Source organism: Cygnus olor, chromosome 3 (assembly GCF_009769625.2).
Source record: "Cygnus olor isolate bCygOlo1 chromosome 3, bCygOlo1.pri.v2, whole genome shotgun sequence".
In the NCBI taxonomy this organism is placed as follows: domain Eukaryota; kingdom Metazoa; phylum Chordata; class Aves; order Anseriformes; family Anatidae; genus Cygnus; species Cygnus olor.
Window position 1 is genome coordinate 59,184,839 of NC_049171.1, and position 26,074 is coordinate 59,210,912.

General features: G+C 38.4%; 2 protein-coding genes across 4 annotated transcripts in view; one reads left to right on the plus strand and one right to left on the minus strand.

Moving 5' to 3' along the window:
• Positions 1 to 17,931, minus strand: part of MED23 (mediator complex subunit 23) — a 37,429-nt gene extending 19,498 nt beyond the window's left edge. The window contains exons 1-13 of one of the 2 annotated variants that reach the window (XM_040552092.1): positions 17,783 to 17,929; positions 16,843 to 16,874; positions 16,647 to 16,734; positions 15,803 to 15,927; positions 15,546 to 15,657; positions 14,666 to 14,764; positions 14,020 to 14,121; positions 12,940 to 13,009; positions 11,172 to 11,284; positions 9,861 to 9,956; positions 9,246 to 9,263; positions 2,615 to 2,815; positions 1,005 to 1,148 (exon numbers count right to left, since the gene is read on the minus strand). In XM_040552092.1, the coding sequence (XP_040408026.1) occupies positions 1,005 to 1,148; positions 2,615 to 2,815; positions 9,246 to 9,263; positions 9,861 to 9,956; positions 11,172 to 11,284; positions 12,940 to 13,009; positions 14,020 to 14,121; positions 14,666 to 14,764; positions 15,546 to 15,657; positions 15,803 to 15,927; positions 16,647 to 16,734; positions 16,843 to 16,874; positions 17,783 to 17,842 (1,260 nt within the window). In that variant the 5' untranslated portion in view covers positions 17,843 to 17,929. Of the gene's footprint in view, positions 1 to 1,004; positions 1,149 to 2,614; positions 2,816 to 9,245; positions 9,264 to 9,860; positions 9,957 to 11,171; positions 11,285 to 12,939; positions 13,010 to 14,019; positions 14,122 to 14,665; positions 14,765 to 15,545; positions 15,658 to 15,802; positions 15,928 to 16,646; positions 16,735 to 16,842; positions 16,875 to 17,782 lie in introns of both variants that reach the window. The other variant, XM_040552093.1, reaches the window with a different exon arrangement.
• A 2,508-nt stretch (positions 17,932 to 20,439) lies between these two features.
• ENPP3 (ectonucleotide pyrophosphatase/phosphodiesterase 3) overlaps positions 20,440 to 26,074 on the plus strand; it is a 43,813-nt gene continuing 38,178 nt past the window's right edge. Inside the window, exons 1-3 of one of the 2 annotated variants that reach the window (XM_040552133.1) lie at positions 20,440 to 21,122; positions 21,990 to 22,309; positions 25,415 to 25,493. In XM_040552133.1, coding sequence (XP_040408067.1) covers positions 22,193 to 22,309; positions 25,415 to 25,493 — 196 coding nt within the window. In that variant the 5' untranslated portion in view covers positions 20,440 to 21,122; positions 21,990 to 22,192. The remainder of the gene's footprint in view (positions 21,123 to 21,989; positions 22,310 to 25,414; positions 25,494 to 26,074) is intronic. The other variant, XM_040552135.1, reaches the window with a different exon arrangement.

Here is a 26,074-nt window from a genome sequence, read left to right on the forward strand (position 1 = left end):
AGCTCTGGAACACAACTAGACCTCAGTAATTGTTCTGAAATATAGCAAATTATCTAATGCCTCAGCACCACAAGTGAGATGGCAGCAATGCATAATCAAGAGCAGAGTAAGACAGGTCCTCTGAAGAGCAACAGCCTTTGACAACATCTAGAAAATGTTCAGAAATGCTCTAAGCCCACAAACACTTGAAACAAACATAGCTCAAAGCCCATCGCTACATTAAAGTAACCAGTCCTGTCACTCTTCCCATAGTTTGTGCTGACAAAAGTCACTGTGAGGTCACGCAACAAATTGTACTACAGAATTTCTGCCAGTCAAAACCAACCTAGGAGGAGAAAAAATGCTACACTTAACCCTTATCAGTTTGGTACACCACACATTTGTGCTAATGTACCTACTGACCTCAAACAGAAGGCACTGTAAGAGCAAAAAATGAGGATGTTTTGACAACAATGCTGTCATGGTGGAAGTTTAAAAACTTCCTCTAACTCCCCTGTTCTTAAGAACCTTCATTCTAAAGGAATGTACCAAGCGTGACTAGGGTTTGATTTACAACCACAGAAGGAATCATTAATACAAAATGAATTTAAAGTGTCGTGTTCATTTTCTTGCTCCTGGAATGGTCTGATAATGTATTATTCTGTCATAGGACAGACATAGCAATGAAATTCCATAACATTATTCCTTAATAGTAGCCTGAGCGTGCTAAAAATCCCCTCCTCAAAACCTTAGTCAGATCTACTTCAGGCAAAACATGAGTTAGGAGAAGGGTTTTTTTGGTCGTTGTGTTTTTTTTCTTTTGACTACAAAAACACTGACCAAGTGTGGCTATTGAAAAAACATAGCTAGGAAACACTGAATTTTTTCATTTGACTACAAAAGTTCTATAACTATGCAGCACACTGCTGCAACACTAACTCAACAACAATAGTAATACCTATGTATGAAGCTGTCATGTTGAATAATAATTGGAAAAATCAAACGATTTCATAGACAAGACTTACTTCTTTCTCAGGATAAAGGAGGTCAAAAAGCTTCATAACGGGGAGGAAGTCAGCCAGAGCATTCTTCTGGATGCTGCCAGAAATGAACTGCAGTAGCACCCACATCAGATGGTCTCTTCCTTTAATGAGACCACGGCCTGCCAACTGTCAAAAACACTCAGTAACAGACAAATACTGAATGCAGAAGAAAAAACACTGCAATGATTCCCATGAAAGTAGAAAAGCAGGCTGTAATAGTTTTAATTTTCAGAGATTATTGGGCATTTTATAGCAGGTCATAGACAGAAATTATAGAATCATAGAAATACACGTCGTGTTTTCAGAAAGATGGCAAATGGATGCATTAGTCATAACAAAGAAACAGACTGTCAGGGCCACAAAGGTTAACTGTAGGGTTTAAAATGTATTTAGCTCTCCAGGGTTATTGTTTTGAAAAATCAGCAACTCTTAAATGTTGGCCTTAAGCTGTCACTTTGTGGCCTTGTAGCCAAAAGGAATACTGCGGCAGGCCATAGGTTTTACACTATTTAGAAAGTTTCTGAACCCAGATTACTTGGACTTGCTTCATCTGGACTCTCTGGGCCTGCTCGAGTATCTTTTTAAATTTGTTTAGTTTGTCTGATACAGCAATTCTCTCATAACAAATACTCTACTCAACCTTTATTCTTACCTAGCTTGATTTTCAGCTTAGATCTGTACAGTTTTGTGGCATAGCACCTACTGTTTTAATAACATTGACTTGCTTTACCAAAGGTTCATTGACAGTCATTATAGGAAAACAACTGAATTTTAGGGCTACCAAAAAGGGCAGGGAGAAAAGTATCCTCCACATGTAAAACATACTACATATAGTAAATTTGGATATACATGGAACCATGGACAAACAAAGATGGAGCAAGGTGTAGCATGCTAGAAATTTTATCTAAATAGCCACAAGCTGATCCTATAGTGAGAACACCCTTTTCCTATCATGAACACCATACTTCTCTCAGCTGAGAGCTCAGGATGTTGCTGGCTTACTGTAACCCTTCCTATCCTTTTTAATGGAAGACTGGCAACACCACCTTTAGGATTCAGAAAGGAGATGGTAAATACCAGGAAGTGTATCACTTTTAACAGTATTACTATTAGGAAGTAACAATAACTGTAGACTGTCGTTGCTAATGTCACTGTAATTGGACAAATGATCTTTGATTAAATCACTCTGATTAGACTGGTTAAACGAACAAACCATAAATTCTTGCTTTCATTTACAAGGCATGTTTCTTTAGCTCACGCACTGCACAGGTTGTTTGCTCTGCTTGAAGCTTCACTGTATATTGGATGCAGCAGTACAGTACTCAGACCTTCTAAATTATGCCAGTTTATCTCCCGAATTTCGCTACTAACACTTTTTGAGTTGAAACATAATACAATACCCTGTAACTGAACAAACTGAAAACAGACCTACCTAACAACAATGTAACTTGAGAATTTGACTTGCTTCTACAGGGCACAATAATAAAAATAACTGATTGTTACCCATAATGTACTTCTTGGGAGGGGTGAGGATTACTTTTTAATTTTTATTAAGTCTCTCTTACCAAGTGGGAGTGATACAAACAATTTACCTTTTGATGGAGTGACAGGACCATATGAGGAAAACTTGCAAACTGAAAGAGCACAAAGAAAATGAGCTGGCTGGAGAGATGCTGCCACAGAAGCTGACTGGTTCCACCATCGTCAAACTTCTCTTCAGTCTCAGACCGTTCCATGGCATACACCACAAGATCCACCAACTGGTCCTCCAGCACAGGGCAGCGCTGCTTGTGCTGTAAGGCAGAGATCAGATACAGTATTCCAAAAGTCTTGCCATTAACTTCAGGACTTGTACAGTTGCAGTTATAGTACAGTACTTTGACAGAAGGCTGGGAAGCATGAAATGAAGTCTGAACTTAAGTTAAGGATAAGCCACTGTATTAAAGCTGCACTATGTTACAGGTCATGATGATTTTTAGGTAACTCCCTATTCGGTTCCATAACACAGATCACCAGTGCACCAAAAAAGTCTTTTTTTTTTTCCTGTATTTTAAAGAAATTCATGCCCAATGTTATTTTTCTGATCTTGCACTTAGAACAAAAAGCATGTTAAAAGAATATTTTTTTTCTGTTTTTCCTCTTCCTTGTAAAGTACATTTCAAAAGCAGAAAGCACCATAAAGAAAAAAATACCAATTATACTGACAAAATCAGAGGAAGCATCCCAATACACAGTACAGGTGTTTCATGACCATTCCTCCTCTTTCTCACCCTGTTTGGGCTCACCTACTATTAGCAGCAGAATGAACTGGTCAGTACCCCTAAAATTAGAAGTCCTACTGACACAGCACCACCTGGTACAAGGCAAGATCAAAAAGACTTGAAAGTTAATCTGATGTAATCAGCATGTTCTATATACCATGCATAGAACAGTAATTATGTATTACAGTGATGAACACTTTACATGTTGGATTTGGACGGCCACAATCTCCATAGCGGGGTACGCAATCAGACAAATCACTTAAAATAACACACCTTCTGTAATGACCTTCAACAACAATCAAGTAAGGAACGCATTATACATTCAGATCTGTATGTTAGCACTGATGTACATAAGCCAGGCCCACTAACAGTTTGGAACTCAGATCACAAGTATTAAATTTAAGCATAATGCAACAACCTTGTATTGCTCTGTATTTGTACAGTTAGTGGTACAAACTGCTATTACTAAGAACAAAAAGCTGTGTGGAATTTAATTTACTTCAGACAATGCTAGAACTATGGAACTAATCTAACCTCTGCCTGTTTCATTACAATCTCTCTTCAGGAATGGTCAAGTTTCTATTTCTTTTTTTTTTTTATTTTTACATCTGGTGCCTGTAACATAATGCAGCCTTAAAGAAAACATTATTACTTTAAATGATACAAAAGAAAAGGAACTGAGCTGCTCAAACACTAATCATGAAAATGCAAGGTCCCTTTCTAGAGGCAAAAAGGCATATGTAAAAAAAAGTTTTAAAAGGTTACCCAAATATTCATAAAATAGTTTAGATGAGTTTAGATGCCTTAGATGAGTTCTTTGACTTACTAGCCAGGCAGCCTAAAAACACCTTTTAATTAATAAAGTAAGAAATAATAAAAGGAAAGAGAGATGCTCAAAGGGGATGCTTGTTCTAACTTTCATTGATGGCAATTTTTTGCAAGGAAAAAAAAGAAAATATTCTCTTAAATTGAACATAAAATGCACGAATGGGAAAAGCTGGCAAAATATAGTGAACAGCATCCCCTGTTGCATGCTCTTTGCCAGCTCCAAACTGCAGAAAGCTACAATTCTAGCTGTGCTTTCTTGAAGCATGCTTAACACAAACCTCTAACTAGAATAGAAAGCACCGGTTACTGTTTCACCTTCTCTTCCAGTACACAATGCCAATGCCATTGCCACAGATCAATCACGCTACAGGTTTACAGAGAGCAATGTTAACATCATCAGTTGAGAATACTTTGGTTTTGTTCGGTTTGTTGTGCTTTTTGTTTCTGTTATCCCCTCCTCCCCCAGTCCCCCCCTCCCTCACCAAGCAACTAATTATGAAGCAGAGCAGGGTGCAACAGACAAGACTACAGACTAGTTTATAATCCAGCATGCAAAACTACTACGTACAGGGCTTGAAATTTAATAGTTTGCTAAGCACTGGGTTAATGTCCAAAAGCCTAATCATGTTAGGCTATATTAATTTAGGATAAAGTTATTGAAAGAATACAACAGGAAAATATTACTGTTAAAAAGAAAGCCAGAATTTCCAGTAGGAATTTTCAGTATTCTCAATAATTCTAAGACTGGGAAAGGTTTAGGAGCCAGGAAACTAGTAAAATAAATTCATTCTTTTATTCTGAAATTCATCCTTTTATTGCTTTACGATATTCTGTGATAAACATAGCAGTATTTATTATTCTATCTTCTTTAATTAGTTTTCTGGCATTTTTTTCTCTATTTTCAGCGAACACATTTAAGCAGAAATTTTCTATCTATGAGTTTTGGAGCGCTCAGAAATAAAATACTGCACTTGCCTATGTCTTTGCAGGATTGGGGTCTTATTAACTACTCATAACTGAAAGAGAACTTCTCTGTGTATTGAGACATGAACAAAATAGAGGTGACGGCTGATTTTCCTCAAAAACAAACAGGAATTTGTGTTTCAAAATTAAAAACTGATTTGGGATTTTGGAAATATTTTTACATATGGAAAAATACAGTGGTAAAAACCACTATGCTTTGGTCTTTAAAAATAAGAAATAAAATAACCAAATTAGAAAAATGTGAATAAAGTAAACACTCTCCATTTCACTCCTGAAAATAACCTTTAAATATCTGACAAATACACAACGTCATTGAAGACGTTATTAAATGATAAAGAGATAAAGGAAAAAAAAGTACTACCAGGACAATTTGATACTAAAATTTCTCTCAAGACCAGCCCTCTAACGGACCAGTGTAGCAGATCAAAGCTTCAATTGTCTTTCATTTTATTGTTAAAAGACTTCCCTACAAGAGAATTGTTTTAAGAAGTCAGTAAGGCTAGCTGCAGGTTATTATTGTTTCAAATATTTTAAAGAAACACCATTTAGCTTGAAAATATTTAATAACTAGTGGATTCAGGAGATCACACCTCAGAGCCAAAGAGTCCTGTTGAGCAATGGGTATCTCCAGAAGTCAAATTCAAAGTGCATAAGTTAAATGGCTAAAGTAGTTCTGTTCTGCATCAACTACAGCCCCCTCTCACTTCCATTTTCCACAACTGTATGCTGCCAAGATTCAAAATGAGCCTCTACAGTTTGTTGTTTATATTACACCTGATTCTATTTCTACCAAGTTCAGTGGACATTTTGAAGTTTTCCTCATTAAAAATGGTGCAAGATTGAACAAGGAAATTGCACTCAAGAGGTCTCAACACATAGACAATCAGAAATGTATCAAAAAAAGTAATCACACCCCTTAGTTTTAGTACTTTGCCATGCTAACACTGATAATACCAGAAAGTCCCCAACATCAATATACAATACTTCAAAAATAAAAGGGGAAGTCATTTTTTGCATTATGTCATTCCTTTCACTTGATATTTTAATTCTACTTCCACAATGCATGGACAGACATCAAATAAACAATTTCCCTAAGCAAACTATTCTGGTCTGTAGCTAGCAGAGATTACAGCTACACACCCACCTGAACCCAGCACGGTACAGATAATCTCATAGTCAAAGCTGCAGATCACCACTGGCAATTTGCAAAATCACTACTACAGTATGTCCTAATTAAAAGTTTGTGTAACATTATAGAAACAAGACACCTGAAAAATTACCTCCTTTTTTCAAAGCTTCCCCAACTCAGACCAATCAAAGTTTAGATTAAACTTAAGTAAATTTCATTTTTTAGAGGATTGCAGTGCCATCCAGATTAATTATTCAAGGATTCAATTATTCAAAAAGGACTTTTTTTTCATGCAAATCTGTACATATAGAGAAGGTAATAATATAAAGCAAAATGTTCAAAAGTAATTTCATGCCTGTTTTAAGACATTACTACAGTTTGATTTAAAGAATCAACTGTTTTAAGTATTCCCTTAAACATGGTCCCTAAACCATGAATTTGGCAATGTAAGACACACTAAGCTTTTAAGCATTTTCCAAATAAAACAAACAAAAAACTCCCCAAAAACCCAAACCCACACAGACTGTTAAATACCTCAACAAAATTAGTCAAAAGGTAAGTAAGTATTGGGAGTACTACCCATGTATATGAAGTGACATGATAAGATACAATTTAAAACTCTCCTTCCTATAAACCAGTTCACACACCTAGAAAAGAAAATACTACCACACATAGAAGTATACACTAGCAGGAAAAAAAAAAGCCAACCCCATAGTCCAACAGAAGGAATATTCTGAAGTCTGTATTACTGCACCTGGACTTACAGCCATACATAGACTTGGTAAAAGTATAAAAAAGCTCATAAAAATCCCACAACAAAACTTAAATTCCTGAAAGGAACATATGAATCCATAAACATACCAGATTTTACCTTCTTGTTTCTCAAGGTTAGCAGGACAGCTGGATATATTTTTTCTACACAACTCAGAGACGGTTTGAGTGAACATTTTTCTAACACACATCTGCTTAGTTAAGACTGAACCAGAGAATTTCATTGTTCGTCTTCAAGAATATTCGAGAACTAGGGCAAATTTCCGATTTGCTGAACCATACCTAGTTTGTGATGCCAAAAGATTCAAATGAAGGCTCCAATCCTGCAACTGGATCTGTGTGAATAGTTGACAGGGCATACAAGCAGCTTCATATAAATAAAAAGGAATGCCTGATCATCACTTTGAGGTGTTTCCGTATTCATTTTTGAAACAAACTTGGAACTATTTGCATTGCTAAGCATCTTTTATTACAGTGACAATCAACGTATAGCGGTTAGTTCAGTTCTAAGTATAAAATACAAAATTATCAGCCATTTTACCGAAAACACCAACGCAGTAACACAACTTGTGAAGAGCACGCAATTACTTTTTTTTTTTTTTATCAGCTGGCTACATTAACAAATTCAGCTATAACATTAATTTGTACCTAAAAAGTGATTTAAATTGTAATGTTTTTCACAGTTTTAAACAGAGAATATCAATGTCTCAGTAGAACATATAGTATTCCTGTTCTATACCACTACACCACCCTACTCTAAATTTGCACTTTTGAATCACAGCAGCCTAAACATCCTTACGCTGGTGTAGTTGTAGCAGCACAGCTATAGTTCATGTTCTGTCAGCATTTCCTTTATAAGCTACATTCTTCAAGTTTGTTCCTTGGCCATAAAATTTCATGCCAGGTTGAAACTTTGTGTAGAAGTTCTTATGCTACTAAGCAAGTTTTAAGAAGTATACTTCAATATATTTCATTAATTCAATTGAATTTCCATCAACTATTTTTAGAGGATGGAAAAATAAGACTAAAAAACCAGCATTTTTAACATTGATATTTTTTGACTGTAAGGCACAGACCACAAATAGAAGAATAAAATAGGCTCAATATTTATTTTTCTGTAGTCTTGTATGATTTACCAGCTACAATATACATACAAGAGTTTGATTTATTATCTAAATGTAGACACAGAAAAAGACACAAAATACAAATACTACTCATCTGAACACTAAACCTAGCAGCCCATTTCTGAAGTTTAACATTTCAGCTGCTTTAAGAGTCTCAAATACAGAAGACCGTTGAATACGACAGTATAGTACTGTTTGCCAAGATGTAGAAATCTGTGCATTCCAAAATATTGTCTCAACCCAGAAAGAGCACTGGAGCATTGCTGTATTTCACTTAAAATAGAAAATATACACAAGGTTTCAGGATCATGTGAATTTTATAGTCAAGTCAAAAATCTGAAAAAAGTTTCTTAAATGGAAACACTGACACAACCTTCACTATAGTATTGCAAACAGCAACGCCATTTATAAAGCTTGAAATGATTTTTTTTTTTAAATAGGAGAGGAATTATTATTGTAACAAGGGATCAACTGTAAATATATACTATATTTCAAATTTTGAACAAAGTCTACTTGATTGATTTGCTCAGGCTTGCCTTTTTTTTTTTTTTTAAATCAAAAACAAACGAAAACAAACAAAACCCCACAGGTAGAGTCCAAATTTTAAGGAACTACTTATCACACTACTGTGTTTCACCTAGCTTGAAGAATATTATAATTGCCTGTTGGGAAGTTTGTTACAGAGACTTCCTAATGCTTTTTTTTTTTTTAACATGTGTTTTGCTTTTTTTTTTTTATATATATATATATTTACAAGGATTGTATTTACAGCTTTGTAATTTTACAATTGAGTGCAGTGGATGTTTTTCCACCTGCATAAGGAAAGGAGTCTTGAACTAAGAGTCTCTCTTTATCTGAAAATTCCAGCAATAAAAGTACTTATGACTGGTAAAGGTAATGGTAGCAGTCCATTCCAATCAAAATCTTAGGACCAAAGGACCACTGACTGTCAGTTTTATGCTACATCTCTCATATCTGAAGAGATTTGTATTGACAATTTGCCCTTGTCTAATGGTCCTGCCAATTTCAAGCCCTGACTGTACATGTATTCTCTAACTGGAATCAGTGGCTACAAAGCGGCCAGCGTATCGTTAGTCACAATACAACAGTAAGGTTGTGAACATACCTGAGCAATGTTCAAGGTCTAGAGCATTGGAGGATGGGCAGGACAAGACAGGACAGAACAAAAATAAAGGAAGAAAAAAAGAAAAGACAAAACAGTGACTATGAGGCCAGCCTCAAGGATCCCCAAGTCAGACTAAGCCCCCCCATTCTAATGTATAAAAAGAAAAAACATAATAAAGCAAAGCCCAACGTTCCACTACTGTAGTACTGTAACATGCCAATACAACAAAATACAACATTTTGAGAACTAAAAACAGGAACAGTAACCGTCAAGCCGATTTTTTGAGCTAGCAGTCTCCTACTGTCTGTCAAGGGTGTACTTGAGGCTGGCCTTATAGGAAAAAAAAGCAATGCAAAAAAAAAATCATATTTTAAATCTCTACTTTTTAATTTAACATTCGTAAAGCAATATCCAAATGATAGGAACAACAGTGTCCAATTAACCTAATATGATCTCATTAAAAAATAAAATAAAAATAAAATAGTAAAAATAATAAAAAAAATCACTCTCTGGACCTAAACTGTTTTGCTTAGTTAGCTATAGCAAAGAAAAGAGAAAAAGAATAGTGCAGATTCTATGCAGAATTAAACCACGTGTTACAGCACAGTACAGTACCTGCTTATTCAGACCTAGCATATTGCAGACCATATCTCTTGAATACGGTTGCTCCAGCACATATCGCAACAAAGCAGTCTGCGGCTCAAACAGATCCTTCAAAAAAAAGCAAACATACACAAACATATATTGCCTCAACATTATGTTTAATACTATCATTTAACTGAGTTAGCAATGTAACAAGTGTTTTATCTATGCAGATCTACCTATGCAAATCTTTTTGCTCTCTGATACCCAAAAGAAAGAAGGAAATAATTGTAACTCTTTAGAGCTCTTTAGAGGTGTTACGGGGAGTAGATAGAAAGACATTCTTTAAAACCAGTAACAGGGTGTCATGCTTTCTGAAAACAGCCTTGGAAAACTGTGAGCAGGACTCTGGAAGACCGTCAAGAACTGAAAGGAAGCTAGGTAAGACAGCTGAGGAAGCACATGACCAAGATCCATAAAAATCACAAGTGGCACGAAGAAAGCAGATATGGAACTGCTCACTGTATCTTCCAACATCTGAATCACTTTAAATAAAAAGTTATCTGACGCGTGATTTAAAACAAATAGAAGCCAACAGCTCATGCAACAAAGCTGAAAGGTAGAACTCCTTGTCAAAAGGATACTGAGGATGCTGACAGTTTACGTGGGCTCAAGAGAAGACTGAACAAGTATTTGGAAGAGAAATGGTTATTAAATATAGAAACCAAGCTTGTCTCAGTAAACCCCTAAACTGAAAATAGCTGTGGACTGTGAGCAGTATGTGACATTAGATATGTATCCTCTATAACCTTCCTTAGAGGCCTAGGCTATACTGGGGACGGGATACCTTGGATTTTTGTCCTGATCATTTACATTGTTAACTTCTTTCAGTACACCACTGCTTCACACTCTAGAGTTCTAACTTCAAATAAGCTAACTTATATTTACATTTGAATTGCAAATGTATCTTTCCCATGGAACAACAAGGAGCATAGAAAAGAAGAAATCACCTTCCCATTCTCTTTCATCTCCTCACTGCTAAACTATTTTTCAATCAATTCTCTGCTCCCACTTGCTCCCAGAAGCACACACCAACAAAGAACATGAAACATCTTTTTCTTCAGCCTCCTGGGCAGCAGTTACACCACATGCTACTTTAAAGGTCCTCCACATACAGTCTGAGGTCATTGAAATACATAACACAGGGAAAACAGCTACAACTCTAACGTTAGGCTAGCTGGAACAATAGGATATTCACAGTTGAATTTCCGCCCTCCCCCATACGATATAAAACCTTTGTATTTCCAGAACATAAAGAGGTTTAAGAAGCTTAACAAGGCATACCTTATCATATGGTAAGAGACCTTTCAAAGGAAAACGAAGGGTTGTAGGATCCAGCTTCCAGGAGTTACACATGGCACCTGAGTTATTTACCACAGGAAGAAGACTACAGCGACCTACATGCAACGAAACATTATGAATTCTAAACAGTGAAACTGGCCTATGATTAATCATTCTGATGCAAAAAGTAGCCTCGGCCACTTTTATGCTCTCCTTAAATTTCCATTGTTTACAGCTTTTTACCATAGGATTGCTTCAAGCTGATTTTATTTTTCCCAACAGAAAGTTCAACTGCTCAACTAACAAAATATCTAAGGAGTTAAATCCCCTTCTATTCAGATTGGGTACCCTGAAAATGAAAGTATTTGCAAGTATTAATCTAAAAGAAACACTACTTCCCATGGGGAAAAATCATAGCACTTCATACTGTATGCCAAACCACACACACACACACAGACAAATAGTGCTCCACAAATTGTCAGTTTTATTTCATCGTTAGAGGAGTAACCTCTGTGCCCAAAGACTTTTCAGTTTACCCAAAGACTGTTCTAATGCCACTGCTTGGCCTAGGGATTAACTTTTAGTACCCTGGCCCTTGCAACAAAAGTGGTATTACTAGTTTAAGTATGCAACCTATTCTTTCCCTTTTCCTTCCTTCATCCCCTAAGACAGACTGTGGGCAGGATTCCATTCAAGATGACGTTAGCCAAATACAAGTGTCCGTCCTCCTCCTGCAGTCGCAGGAAATCTAGTCAACTACGTCAGTGTAGGCCAGTGTGATTCAGCTGACTGCACACCAAGAGTTTTTTGGAGGATAAATTTAGACTCATTAGATAGTATAGATTAGAGACTTGGGATATATTTCAATTGTTTAACCATAAGCATCTGGTCTGAGCCCCTGCACCTATGTATAAGAATCTAAATTTAGGTGCCCTAGCTTTGACCTAAATATAATTCTCAGTTCAAATTCCATGACTTCTACTGTCCAGACCAACCATAACACTATCACACGAAATAAAAAGTATAAATACTCGCATCTTCCCCTTAACCATTTTATACATGCAAAATAACTACCTTCTTTGTAATCAAAATGCTTGGGGACATGATGATTTTACATTGTTAATCTCTTCATTCTTTAAGTTCAGTTGCAATAAAACTTGCTTAGAGCTAAGAAATAATGCAACTGTCATAAAGTTACTTAATTCTCAAAGCAAACAGAAGAAATCTTTATCTTTTTAAAGAAAACCACAACATGCATCACAATTAAAACAGCAAACTTTTGCTCTTCTGATTTCTAGCAATAAATGAAGGTGAGTTTTTCCTTCATGAAAGAAGAGAGCCAGTACTCATTTGAACTAGGAAGTGCGCAGAGAACTTTGCCACAATAGGGATGAAACTGAGCAGCTACAAAAGCTCCAATGGAAACTGAAAACAGGAAACATTCTATGACTAACATACTGGTGGATCTGTATTATCTCAAAATCCTTAAATGTAGAAAAGCTATGATTTTCTTAAGGTCTACTGTAGATAGAAACTACACAGCCACGTAACAAAAAGTACACTTCTGCTATCAGCTTGAATGATTTTAACCTCGTCAATATCAATTTTCCCCTTCAAAGCAAAAACTGAAGAGAAGCAAGTCTGAAAATAAACTAACAAAAGGAAAGATACTACATGAAACATAAGCCCTGATTCATTTTGCTTAGATGAATATATGCCCCAAAAGGTTATATGAAACAAAATATTTAGTGAATTCAAGTCATTCTCTTACCACAAATGGAATTTATTCTTGCTGTGGGTCTGAAGGTATCCACAAAATCCGATACTAAATTACCTAGTAACTGGATGAGAAAAGGAGAAAAAAAATAAGACTAAGTTGCATATATAGATACAGAATATTTAAGACTAAAAAAAACCGGTTTATGCATTTTAGTAAGATACACAGAAATCTGCTAAAAATAGTATCTCCCTACACGTTTCAAGAAGTCAGAAAAATATTCCAGAAACTAGGAACCACAAAAGGAAAAATGCAACCTTGTAAAGAGGAAGGAAGCACTCTTCTCACTTTGCACTTGAATGAGAATAATAATAATAATAATAATTGATAATAACTGTATAATAATGGTTTCTTTTACATATACCCTATTATTTCAGTGTATGCTATTTAGGAGCAAAGATTTTAAGACAAAATAAACTTCAGAATTTCTGTTTGCCTCTGGATAACAATACCACAACAATAGAGCACCTACATTAGTATGCTCTGGATTAACTCTTGGCTCAGAAAAAGTCAGTACTAGTTTTCCCATTAATTCAAAGGGGTCAGGATTTTATATTTTCCCAGACATCTAGCTATTTTAACAGAAAACAAAACTAAAAATTGGATCAATATTACATTCTTTATAGAAACAACGACCGTTTTTATTGCACAACAGCCCCAAATATTTCTGCAGAACTGAATTTAAACAAACAAATAAAACCATGCCAGTCAGCAATTTAAAGTGATTTTTTTCTTTCTTACTACAGAAAGAGCACAAGCTGGTTGGTAAGCATGACCTATGTTTCCAAATGTATTAAAACAAACCCAATTCAATGCATCAAGACTTTTGAACATCAAGCTAGAGGTCAAAACTATGCCATCAATTTCATGCAAGAACACAGGGATCTGCTGATGCAATCACAACAAGTCTATGCCTTTAATTGACATACCTAAACGCAGAATTTGCCATTAAATAGAAGATTCTAAATCTTCGCTTTAAATTTGTTAAGCAAAAAAAAAAAAAAAAAAAGAGACACCATTTTGTTTTGCGTAAAACAAAACTCTAGATTACACGATTTCATATCTTGTCATTACCCAGTGGGGAAGTTTTCCTTCAGGATACAGCTTTCTGATTTCTGTAACTGCAAAGTAGGCAGGTAACAAACATGCATTTCTTTCCAAAATGTAGGCTACCACCTATAAGTAGAAGAATGCATCAGCATTAAAAAAGTTTGGATAAGATAGACAAAGGTATAGCCTGTCCACTAGTCTGGGGAAACCCATAAAAATAAATACCAATAAGATTAAAATACTTTTTCTTAAGTTGTACCCTGATAGTACATTAGATTAGAATCTGCTTTTAAATTGTACTAGTGTAAATTAGGCTGTTTAAACCCAAGTAAAACTATGCCTTTACGTCTGCCCATAAAAGGCTGAAAACAACTAGTATTTTCACTCATTAAGAAAAAAGAAAGTAGTTGATCTCAACATTTTATCTCATACAACTTACTTCAGTAAGTCAAATATGGGGTCTGATTTTTCCTTTAGGGATTTTAGTGCACAACAACATCCCCAAAAAGTTCCTCGTATGAGGTACAAAACACAATAACAGAAAAGAACAGGTCTTTGCTGTTGATCTGTATCAACTCTAATAGCTAAAGTGGCTCTATTTGAAAGACTGATGAATGGCAAAAGAACGATGTGACATCATAATGACATCATATAAAATTCAGCTAACTACCTCTCTTGCTGCTAAAAGCTGCTGCACGACAGCTGAGCTCACAGTGTTTGGAATTGTTAAGATTTTCTCTAGGATCACTTTCAACAGATCGCGCACACCCTAAAAGAAAGCACACAGAATTAATGTTCCAGGAGATTTTTTTTATTTCTGGCAGATAAATTACACAGTGAATATGACCAGACAGCATCTTCAGTGAAATCAGATGGTTTTTACTAAGTGCCAGCAGACAGACTGCTAGGGAGAATGCGAACGCTAATGACATTAAACCTCTTATGGGACTTCTCCATCTTGGCATACCCCAGATAAGAAAAATAACTGTTGAAATTTTGATGTGCATCCAGAGATATCCAGCATACGATGTCTTGTGCAGACTGCCCAATGTACAATGTTGTGCTTTATGGGTTTTGCTCTAACAACATCTTGCCCACCAACATTTGTGAAGTGGTCTTCTTCTGAGAGAGATGCATGGTTTTCTACTCCTTTTGTTGGAGTCGGACCATGCCAAGGACTCAGACTTGCTTTTCCTATGTAGCAACAGGGGGCAGAGCAAATGTAAGAACTTCAGCCTTACTGCTTGATAGCATTACTCTTCTGTATGTACCACTTATGCAACCACGAGGGATATTTAGTAATCAATAAAGGGATGGAAGATGACTGTGTGCTATAAAAGAGAGTAGGAGAAGTTGCATATCTGTACAGAATTATCTATTACCGTAAAGCACAGTTACGAAAAAGCATTAAAACTGGCCTCACTCAGTTACCTTTTTCTTTCATTAACAAAGCAGACTTTGAAACACTGGAATTCACCAGCACAAAAGCATAAGAGCAAAGCCATAAAGCAATACATCTTCTCACAAAGAAAGGAATGGGGGGAAAATACCTTGTAGTCTACACCTCCGATAATTTTCCGGATCAATTTAAACGTTAAGGCCCACAGCTGTGTCCTTTCCCACTCAAGCGTATCGGAGTTTATCAGAGATTCACAAACCATCCTAGCAGAGGAAGACAAAGCAAGAATGAATGACGGATTATAAGCACGTGCTCTTCAGCAATACTTTAATAATACCCTCACATAAAACCCTGCAATATTGCAGCCTCCAAGTATCCTATTTATTGACCCACTGTGGCTTAACTTACCTGGGTGGCAAAAGTCCAGTTTCAACTGCCATTGCTAAACAGTCATAAAGAAAAGAAATTCTTTTAGGACTGTGTTGGCTATGAATGAATCTTACAATCCACTGGACACATTGTTCATGGGATTCCTGAAAAAACAGCATAGGGGAGAAACAATGTATCTACGGGTAATGAAACAAACCATAAAATTCATATAAAGTCCTATCGTGAAGAACTGAAACTGACAGGAGATAAGAATGAGATTTACAATGTTTTTAGTCCAGTTGTCCAACATTCAGTTTTCCCTACAAGTCATTTGATACAGTACTGTAAACACTTCCCACTGAAGTCTCATACCTGAAACTGATTTCTATAGTCAACCTTGTTGTTCACATATGGGTTCAGCACAGAAGAGAGTAAAGTAGAATCGTTTTATACAATTCTTCCCGTATCAGTTATAATCAAATTCACTGAAAATGAAGATGAGTAGATCTCCCATTACAGGAAGAATGCCTAGAGGCATCTAACTATTAAAAGGTCATTTTTGAACATAAACATTATTTTCATTTTTTTTCTACTTATTCACTTCTACCAAAAATAACTTTTTTTTAACAGTTACTACTTCCAATTGGTTATCTTTATTAGAAATGCACAACTTTTGCTAAACAACTATATAGCCTTTCTAATGTAAAAGCTGATCTTTTTCTTGCATAGTCTTCCTATATTCTTTACCATGCCATACCTGAAATCAGATTCTGAATAACTGGAAACAGACCTTATAGCTTAAGTGTTTGTCTACTAGACAAGGTTATACTACATGGGGGGGGAAAAAAAAAAAGTATATCGAAGCAACAAATTAAATGTTAACCTGGGAAAGACTGCTCCAGAACTGTCTAAAAGCACCCAGGCAGCTGATCAGTTTGGTTCTCTCGTCTTCAGGAGTGTCCATAAACATACTAATGCAAATGAGAAAACGTTGTTAGCATTACACCAGCGAAAGAGCACAAGTAGAAAAATACATTTACACAGAAAGTCACAAACAAAAAATCTAACATCACACTCACCCAGGAAAAGCTTCTTCAATTACCTCCGTTTTCTGCAAGAGAAAAGCCCCAGGTGAGCTGTTGTGACAAGATTTTCCAAGGGTGCCTAACCAGCAGGATGCAACACTAAGGAATAACAACCAGACTCCTATGGGACTGTATCAGAGGTGGATGCATTTGTTGTGTTATGCTAGACTCTTTCTTAATTTACGTCCCAAAGTTGTAGAAATGATTCAATTCTGTAACTGCAGCTCTTCTCCCACACTTGAAGAAACCAGTATTTCTGAATCCCACTAAGTTTTTTGTCCCACTCCTGTTTCATGACATTTGGTTACACAAATCAATTGTATACACAGTTACTTCTCCATCCGAGTTTAAGTCCATTGCTTTTAAAATTCCATTAAGCGATCATACGGCCTTGCAGTAGAAAATTATCTATGAATATACAGTTTATCTTTTCTAAAGCATTTTTTCTTCTTAAATACCATTATGCTCAACTGCAAAGCCTAGACATGACTGTAACTCTCAGCCTTTTCAAGACACTGAAGAAAACCTGACACTCATCTGTTCCGCACAGAAACATAAGTAAGCTTCGCTGCTGTCCATAAGATGACTAATAGCAACAGTGAAAGCGACTACATGGTATTTTCTCAGTTACAGCTTCAAAAATGCCATGAAAATTTGTTAAAACGTTTTGTTTTGTCCCATTACAACTCTAGGGAAAGAATACTGCTGAAAAAACAGGCAGCGACAGCACAGTCAAGTCACAATCTGAATGACAACATGAAAATAAATAAATAAAAATAAATAAATAAATAAATAAATAAAAGTTATCAAACAAAGAGGCCAGCCAGGTACGGACAAATACCACGCCACGAACAACCTCAGGCCGCCATTCCCGTCAGGGCTCCGCCGCCCGCACCGCACGGCGCCCCGGGCCTGCAGGCCCGGCCGGACTCACCACCACCTCCTCGAAGATGCTCTGCAGCTGGGTCTCCATGGGCGCCATGGGCAGCGCCATGGCCCCGCCGCGCACCCGCCGCCCGCCCCCGCCGGGCCCTCGGCAGCCGCAGGCGGCGGCCCCGCGCCCCCGCCGGAAGGTCCCGGCTGCTTCCGCCGCCGCCCCCCCCCCCCCCCCCCCCGGGAAGCGGTGCGCGGCACGGGCGTTCCGCAGCTACAGCGTTCCGGGCGGGGAGGGAGGAAAGGGAAGGGAAGGGCTACCTTTATTTTAAACCTAATCTAACTTTATAACTAGAGTCCTGGGCCACGTTACTTGGCCCAAATACCACACCCTATTTTGCGTTTTAAAAGTGGATCGCAGGACAGTCTTGAACTCCCTAATAGGTCCCAACAGTGATTTATCTCATAAACGGTGCCTTTGGTGCTGTGGATTCACACAGCAAGGTCTGGTAGAGGGCAGCTGCCGGGGGTGGCTTCTGGGAGCAGAGCCCAGCAGCTGCCCCATGGCAGATCAGAGCCAGCTCCAAAAGGGACCTGCTGCTGGCCAGAGCTGAGCCAGGGGGCAATGCTGGGTGTCTCACCTCTGTGAGAGCAAATATAAGGAAGGGAAAAAAAAAAAAACCAAACAAACAATAACTGCTGTGCAACAGCAGCTGGGAGAGCAAGGAGTGAGAACCAGCCCTGCAGACCCCTAGGTCAGTGCAGCAGGAGGTGCTCCAGGCAGGCAGCAGCAGTTCCCCTGGGGCCTGTGGAGAGGCCCCTGGTGGAGCAGGCTGTCCCCCTGCAGCCCATGGGTCCCACACGGAGCAGATCTCCACGCTGCAGCCCCCCCGTGGAGGAGCCCCCGGTGGAGCAGGTGGATGTGGCCTGGAGGAGGCTGCGGCCCATGGAGAGCCCCCGCAGGAGCAGGCCCCGGGCCGGAGCTGCAGCCCGTGGAGAGGAGCCCACGCAGGAGCAGGGGGGCTGGGGGGAGCTGCTGCCCGTGGGGGACCCGTGCTGGAGCAGTTTGCTCCTGGGGGATGGACCCCGTGGTACGGAGCCGTGTGGGAGCAGGTCTTGGAGAGCTGCTGCCTGTGGGCAGCCCCCTCAGGCTCATTTCGGGAAGGACGGCATCCCGTGGGAGGGACCCCACGTGGAGCAGGGGCAGAGAGAGACCGTGAGGGAGCGGCGGGAACGAAGCGTCAGGGACTGACCGCAGCCCCCATTCCCTGTGCTACTTGGGGAGGAGGTGGAAGAGGGTGGATGGGGGGAAAGATCTTTGTAGCTTGCTTTAGTGTCTTACTGCTCTAGTCTGTTAGCAATAGGCAGCAAATTATATTAATCTCCCACACTGAGTCTGTTTTGCCTGTGATAGTAAATGGTCAGTGATTTCCCTGTCCTTATCTCAGCCCCATTTTTTTATATCATATTTTCTGCCCATGTTGTGTTGAGGAAGGGGAGCAGAAGGACGATGTGGTGGAGTTTAGGAGTCCATCAGTGTGAAACCGCCATATTCGTCTCATTTTAATAAAACTGAACTACAGATGATCCTACCTATGGCAGAGAACCTGGTCCCTGAGGTAGAGCTGAGGCCCAAGTCAGGGCCATTACTTGAGCAAGTCAGGTCTAAGTAAAGGTCGTCGTGCCTTGTGTAAGGGACCCAAGCGTCAAAGAGGAAGAACAGTACAAGTCTTAAGGGCTGGGATTACACGTAGTTGTCTCTGCCAAGGAATGAGGCCGTGGCAGATTCTGTGTGTTAAGTAAAATGGAGCTGTAAGCCTGACCAAACAAGGAAGAAAAGAAACATTTGCATGAGAAAGAAATGACCCTGTAATTCCAGTGACAGAAAAGGAAATACACCGTACAAAATGACTTTAAATATATAAAAAAGCAAGCAAACATTTTGACAAGCAACATTATATGTGAGAAACAATCTGCAGCCAATAACACAGGCTCAGGCGAGGATCTCAGTGAAGCAGCATTTTTATTCACAACTGCAATAGCAGGAGCCCACAGCAGAAGTGTATCATAACCTTATATCCCCTATTACCCAACACTCGACTCCTTCCCTGTTTCCTCACTGGCTGAGTACGACAGGCTCACAACCTACTCGATGCTTGTTACTATACCATATATGTACAATTTTATTTGACCAACCTATAATTTCTCATTTTCCCCCTTTTTTCTTCTTCTCTCATTACTGGAGGGGACCGTGATCTTTTTTTGGTTGTTTGTTTTGTTTTTGCTGATTCCACAACTGCTTGTCTTGTTTTTCTTAGCCATCCTCCATATTTTGGGACAGTGGGACCTTCCACTGTCCCCTTATCTGCCTAACATACCCCCCACTGTTATGCCTGCGCAATCACTTTCAAATATGCAAGGTTAGTAGTATTTTCTATTGCAAAAAACACAATTTAATTCTCACAATTGTTATACGAGGACAGCAAACAAGTTCTATCTTCTTGTTTTGCTCTACTTGTGCATGCAGCTTTACTTTACCTATTAAACTGACTCTAGCTCAGCCCATGAGTTTTATTGTTTTTCTACTCCTGCAGTTCTCCATCCCTCTGGGAGGGAGGGACCAAGTGCCTGGGTGGGGCTTGGCTGCCTACAGGGGTTAACCCACCAGAGTGCTTTTTGGCACCCAACCTGGGGCTAGTGGCGCTCAAGATAATAACAGATTTGATTGGAATGTCCTAGACCTAATTTATAGCTGTTACACTGTTCAGCTATTGGCATTGGCAGGTTTCTGTGCTTGCTACAGGTCTTGCTTGCTTCTCTGTATCAGAGTCTAGTGCTTGTTAGCCGCTGCTATTTGCTGCACTTAGCATCATGTTTTGCTGTGCCTGGGAACATTTTGATAACAGCAAAGGCCATGTCCCTGGGTTGACAAATTGCCAGGGCATTGCTGTTTTTTCCTGTGCTGCTAATGGACAGGCTGCAACTGCAGCGTCTCAAGTCAGAGGGACTTGTGCCTTCCGAGTAAGTCCACACTGCAGCACTACCCCTACAGGAATTGCAACCCTTGATTAGGAGCACGGGCAAGAGTGAGGAGTCTGTTGCAAAGATAAGTCTGATAGTCTGCTCCAAAGGGACAAAGGGTGAAGACTGGAATGGATAGACCCTTAAGTTGTAACCCATGATTTGAGTTGCGTGTTGTAGGAAGTACTGCAGCGGGAACCACTCAAACCGATGAAGAATGAGCTTCACAAAAAGCCACGCAAGTGCAGCAGTGACCCAGCTTGAGCTGGCTTTGGCAGCCAGTAACATCACACCCCCTCTCCTGTCCTGTGACCACCATAACAGCTGGAACCCAAGTCATGAAGATATGTCCATGGACATTTCAGGAACATTTTACAAAGGTGAACCACAGACTAAGAGAATGGTATCTGTGTATATATCAAAGGATGGGCAGGGACACGGTGGTTAAATGACGATGTATTGAATAGTGTGAGACATAAGCATAACGTAAATGGCATATAATAAGGTGTGGAGATCGTGTTGGTTTGGGCTGGCTGGGAGAGAGCTAATTTTCTTCATAGCAGCTCATATGGTTCTATGTTTTGCATTTGTTTTTTATAATAAATGTTATAAATTTATTTTAAATTATGACTCATGTGGTACTCAACTTTAGAATTGGATAAAAATTTGAGTAATTACAATAGGTTATGATTCAAGAACCCTGATTCTCAATCCTGGGAGGCTATGAAGGCTATACATTTCCATAACAAACAGACCTCCCATTAACCACCAAACTGAATGAGGAATACATTTCAAAATGTATTTAAATTTTGTTTTTATTGAATTTGATTTGGCTGTTTACCATTTGTCTTTAATGAGTGCGTCTACCACTACTGGAAAAAAAAAAAAAGTGTAGCAGACTGAAAGAAGTCTATGACAAAAATGGATTGAAACTCAATGGGAGGAATCCTCTGGTGCTAAATAAGGGAATGGAACTCAAAACATAGATGTAACATAGAGCAGAAGCTATCCATCTACTTAGGTATTGGTTTTATTTAACGTGTTTAACAGAATCCCAGACGCTTTCTGTGAAGTCAAGAAATACTCTGGATGACAGGCTTTTAACAAATAGTTGAGTAGTCAAAGTTGTGTAGTTTTTGCAAGTTATTGCTTAGCAACATATTATTCCTAATCTACAGTTTATCTATTGCCATCTTTATCTTGAAATGTGGCAAAACAGTTCTCTCTACGTGAATATTTCTTTTCAGCCTTTGACCTTGCTGAGTAGTTTTCCTGCTTACTTTGGCTTCCTGCAAACCTATCACCGATGTAAAAGCTAAGACCACATTAGAAACCTTTGAGCAAAGTACACACACACTTGAAGCAGAAGCAGCCTCTTAGCTGCAGCTAACCCAGCTGGGGAGCCAAAGGAGCACAGCATACGCGCAACTGAGAGGCAGACCTCGGCAAAATGAATCCTCGCGATGAACTAGACATGCATCAAGGCAGACGTTTGGATGACATGATGTTACAACCATCACAGTATGTGAAGAAAAAAACACTACAGAAATACAAGATAATCTGTGCTGTAAGTAGGCGCTGTTCTTCAGGGCTGCTACTCTTTTTTTTTTTTTTTTCCTTTCAGAACTGTAGAAACTTTACAATTTTCAAATCTGTAGACTTTTTACTAGTTTTGTTGTATTAATGTAATGATTCAGGGTAGCTTGGTAATTGGTGCCTAAAGTTCTACAGCACAAAGGTACTAATTTCTCTGGCAGATTTCTAAAGTTCTTGTGGTACTTATCCAGCAGTTTAATACTGTCAAATATACATATATGTATATATGTATATGTGTGTTTATATATATATATATATATATATTTCCTGGCAATTAATTAGACTTTTTCTTTTGCTATGATAAACTGATAGATCTTTTGCACAGCGGACAGTGCTTCAGTATACTATTTTATACATTTGTTTGTGGCCAATGCATCCCCAGTTCCTTTTTGCTTATTCTTTTGTGTCTTTGGATTTGTCATTAATAAAAAAGAGTATGTAGGCAAGGCATTGATGAAAATCACTCCCAAAGCAAGGTACAAGAAAAGATGAATGAACCATTTCATCCAGTATTGTCATTCTCACGTCTCAAATACTGTGCCAACTCTTTCCTTCTTCCCCAGGGCTTTAAGAGTCATTCAGCTACCTTGTAGATAAGAATGCGTGTTGTTTGTTTTTTTTTCTACATTTTTGAAATCTTTTGTTAGAACTGGTACACATTTTAGGCTTCTGTTTCTGACCATAAATGAAACAAATATTAAATTTATATATATATTTATACATACATATGTGTGTGTGTTTACACAAGCTCTTGCATCTAGAATTGGAATTTACTGAAAATGACAGGTACTGACTTTCAAAAGACTAAAAACTTAATTTTGAAAACAGCCCCATGAAAAAGAGAGGCAGGTTGTGATATTCTTCAGCATTATGTCATCAGAACAATGTCACATAATGCAAGTTCCTATTTAATGCTGCATTATGCAAGTATTGCATAAAATATACAAGAAATTTTGGAAATGGAGAAAAAAAGAGAAGTGAAAATAACAGACATTGTTTTCCTTAAGTCTTCAATAAAAATAATTTAATGGAGAAACAGTGTAAGAAGAATGTTTAACCGAGAAGGAAAGTAAACAGTACTTTCAAAAGGTACTTAGGAGAGTAAACTGAGAAGTTCAAGTATCATAAAATATTCGTTTTTCCAAATGCAATGGTTTTCAAATGCTTGCCTTTATAAGAAACAAAACCTCGATATTGGAGGTGTCAGCTGTTAATATTCTAAACAATTGATTTATGTTTTTGAGAAACTACATGAATGAACTACTTCCTTGGTAACTTTTTCCTGAAAGTTCAGATGGAGACTTGTGTACTCAGTGAGTAGTCACACTACCTAGTAGGTCCTCCAGAGGACAGTCAGAGAATATACATTAGGGACAACTTTTTTATGAATAAGAAGCCCTAGTCGTGAATTTAGACATAGAAGTTAGCAGTAGAAAGTCTGAGGATTTGAATAGGTGCTACTGATGTTATTTTACCTTAAGGATCAACGTCCCAAAATCAAGGGCCTTTGTGTAAATTTGGTAATAAAATGCAATACCTTGTGTCTATACCTGTTAAACATGAGTTTTTGGTTTTTACTTCAGCTCTCTACTGACTTGCAGCAGTGGGAACATTTAGTTGCTGTAGTAGCTATCCTTTAAATTTAGTATTGCCTATTTACTTCAATTACAAATATAAGTTTGTAAGAAAATGGAGGGTAAAACCAGAGTGAACTTTTAGATGAAGGTTGCAAGCCCTGGGGATTGGTCTGGTCTGTGCTCAGGAAACAAAACCAATTACAGTACACTGGAAGAATTGTGCTCCCCATCCAGAAAGAGGCAGGTGTTCTAGCCCAGATGTGACTGCTAATTCTCAGTCCTGCTTGACTGGATGTGACATTAAACCGCTACCTTCACACCCGGGGTCTCTCTTCAAGAGACTCTTCAAGAGACTCTTCTGCCACTTTGGGCAATCCTTCCAATTCATGCTTTTCCCACCAGTCTCTTTTACCCATTTCTCTCACCAATTCATTTCCATTCCTACTGCTGGGGTATTTCTCCTGTCCAAAAACCAGGGAGTGAGCAGCAGGGAGCAAGTAAGGTTGATCTTCCCAGTCTGCAGGTAGGAATGATGCGCATTTAGGCTGTGTCCTGGAGTGGAGCTGCTCTGTGGCCAAAGCGTACACCCACCCCTCACCTGAGAACAGGGCAGCACTCTCTGCTGCTGCCATTTGGTGAAGTATTGGGGCAGCATGGGCAGTAATGAAAAGCCTAGGGTGCTTCCCTAGAGGCTCTATTACAGTAATGAAAAGTATGAGGGTAAGCTGCTCTCATTTCTACTCCGTTTTGAATCTCGGTATTTGCTAGTGCCTGATGGTTGCTGGAAGCGGCAGGAGACAGAATTAGGCTCTGAGACAAAAGCGGGAAGTAAGCTGGATTGTTTTATGGTTCTTTTCTCTGACAGGCATTTTCCTTCCTGTTACTGCCTAAGTAAAAAATGGATACGCTGTAATATAGAGAGTTGTCGTTTTTCACCGTGCCTTTTAGCCAGCACATCTAGAGTGTCTGTTAAGCTGATAAAGGTTTCCTCAGCTCCTCCCCAGTCTCCCAACCATTATGCGACTTTCTATTACGCATTTTCCTTGGGCTGCTCGTTCATTTCCAGTTTTCTCTAACCTCACTAATACGATGTCTTACTCATTAAAAGAAACTGGCTAGTGGATGAAAACTTGACGCTTGCAGCCTCAGTCCAGCTGAGTTTTTTAAGAAACCCCTGTGGGCATTTCAGGAAAGTACAGAAACTATAAAAAAGGCTTTGGGTTTGAGAAAGGTGGGGATTTCCTTCTCTTTACATAGATTAAGAATTTGCAAAACAGGTGAATACAGTCATTACTTTCTACTATCTTTTCCCTATCAAAGAATTCCTCAGTTACAAGATAGGACCGGCCCTAGGTTAAAAGTGCAGTATTTAGGCGTTGCCTTACAAACAGTTCACAAGATTATTATTTCTGTGCTTCCCATGTCATATAGTTAATTCCTAATAAACATAACAGTTTATCACAATTATGAACTTTAATTTTTGTGTGTTTGTGTGACAGTTTCTGCTAGTTGCTTTGGTGGTTGTGTCGCTGGGACTAGGTTTGGGACTTGGACTAAACCGTGGAGCCCAGGAGCAAGGTATGTTTATGATACTTCCAGTATAATTACAACTTAAGGTAGATCTGCTAACGGCCGTCAGCAAACCCTCTTTTATAAAGTATAAATGTTCTGTAACAACCTACCACCTATGAAAATAAAGTTCTTGCATTTTTCAAGTTGGACAGTATAAAATCTGTACACATAATTATACTTGAAAACCTATCCTAAACCACTGAATGCCTTGCTTCTCACTCTAGAAGTGTTAAATCTAGTTCACAACAGCTTTGGTATTTTTATCTTAATAATATTTTCAGAAAATTTGAGATAGGACATTCTTATTATATATAATACATTGCAATTATTTCAGCAACATGTTCTGTAAAAGAGATATCATTGGACCACCTTCAAGATTCATAATTCGGGTGCATTTGGCATAGTTCAGGTGGCTAAAACTGATCATGAATTTTCTGTGAAATCATCAATTTCTGCAAATCTGTGGTAAAAAAGGTATAATGCTTTGATTTTGTGGAATGTTATCTTTTAATTTGAAAAAACGGAATAGCATATTGATGTCAGGGTCAAGCAGGATCAGAACAAATAGACATCACACGGAGAGTTAT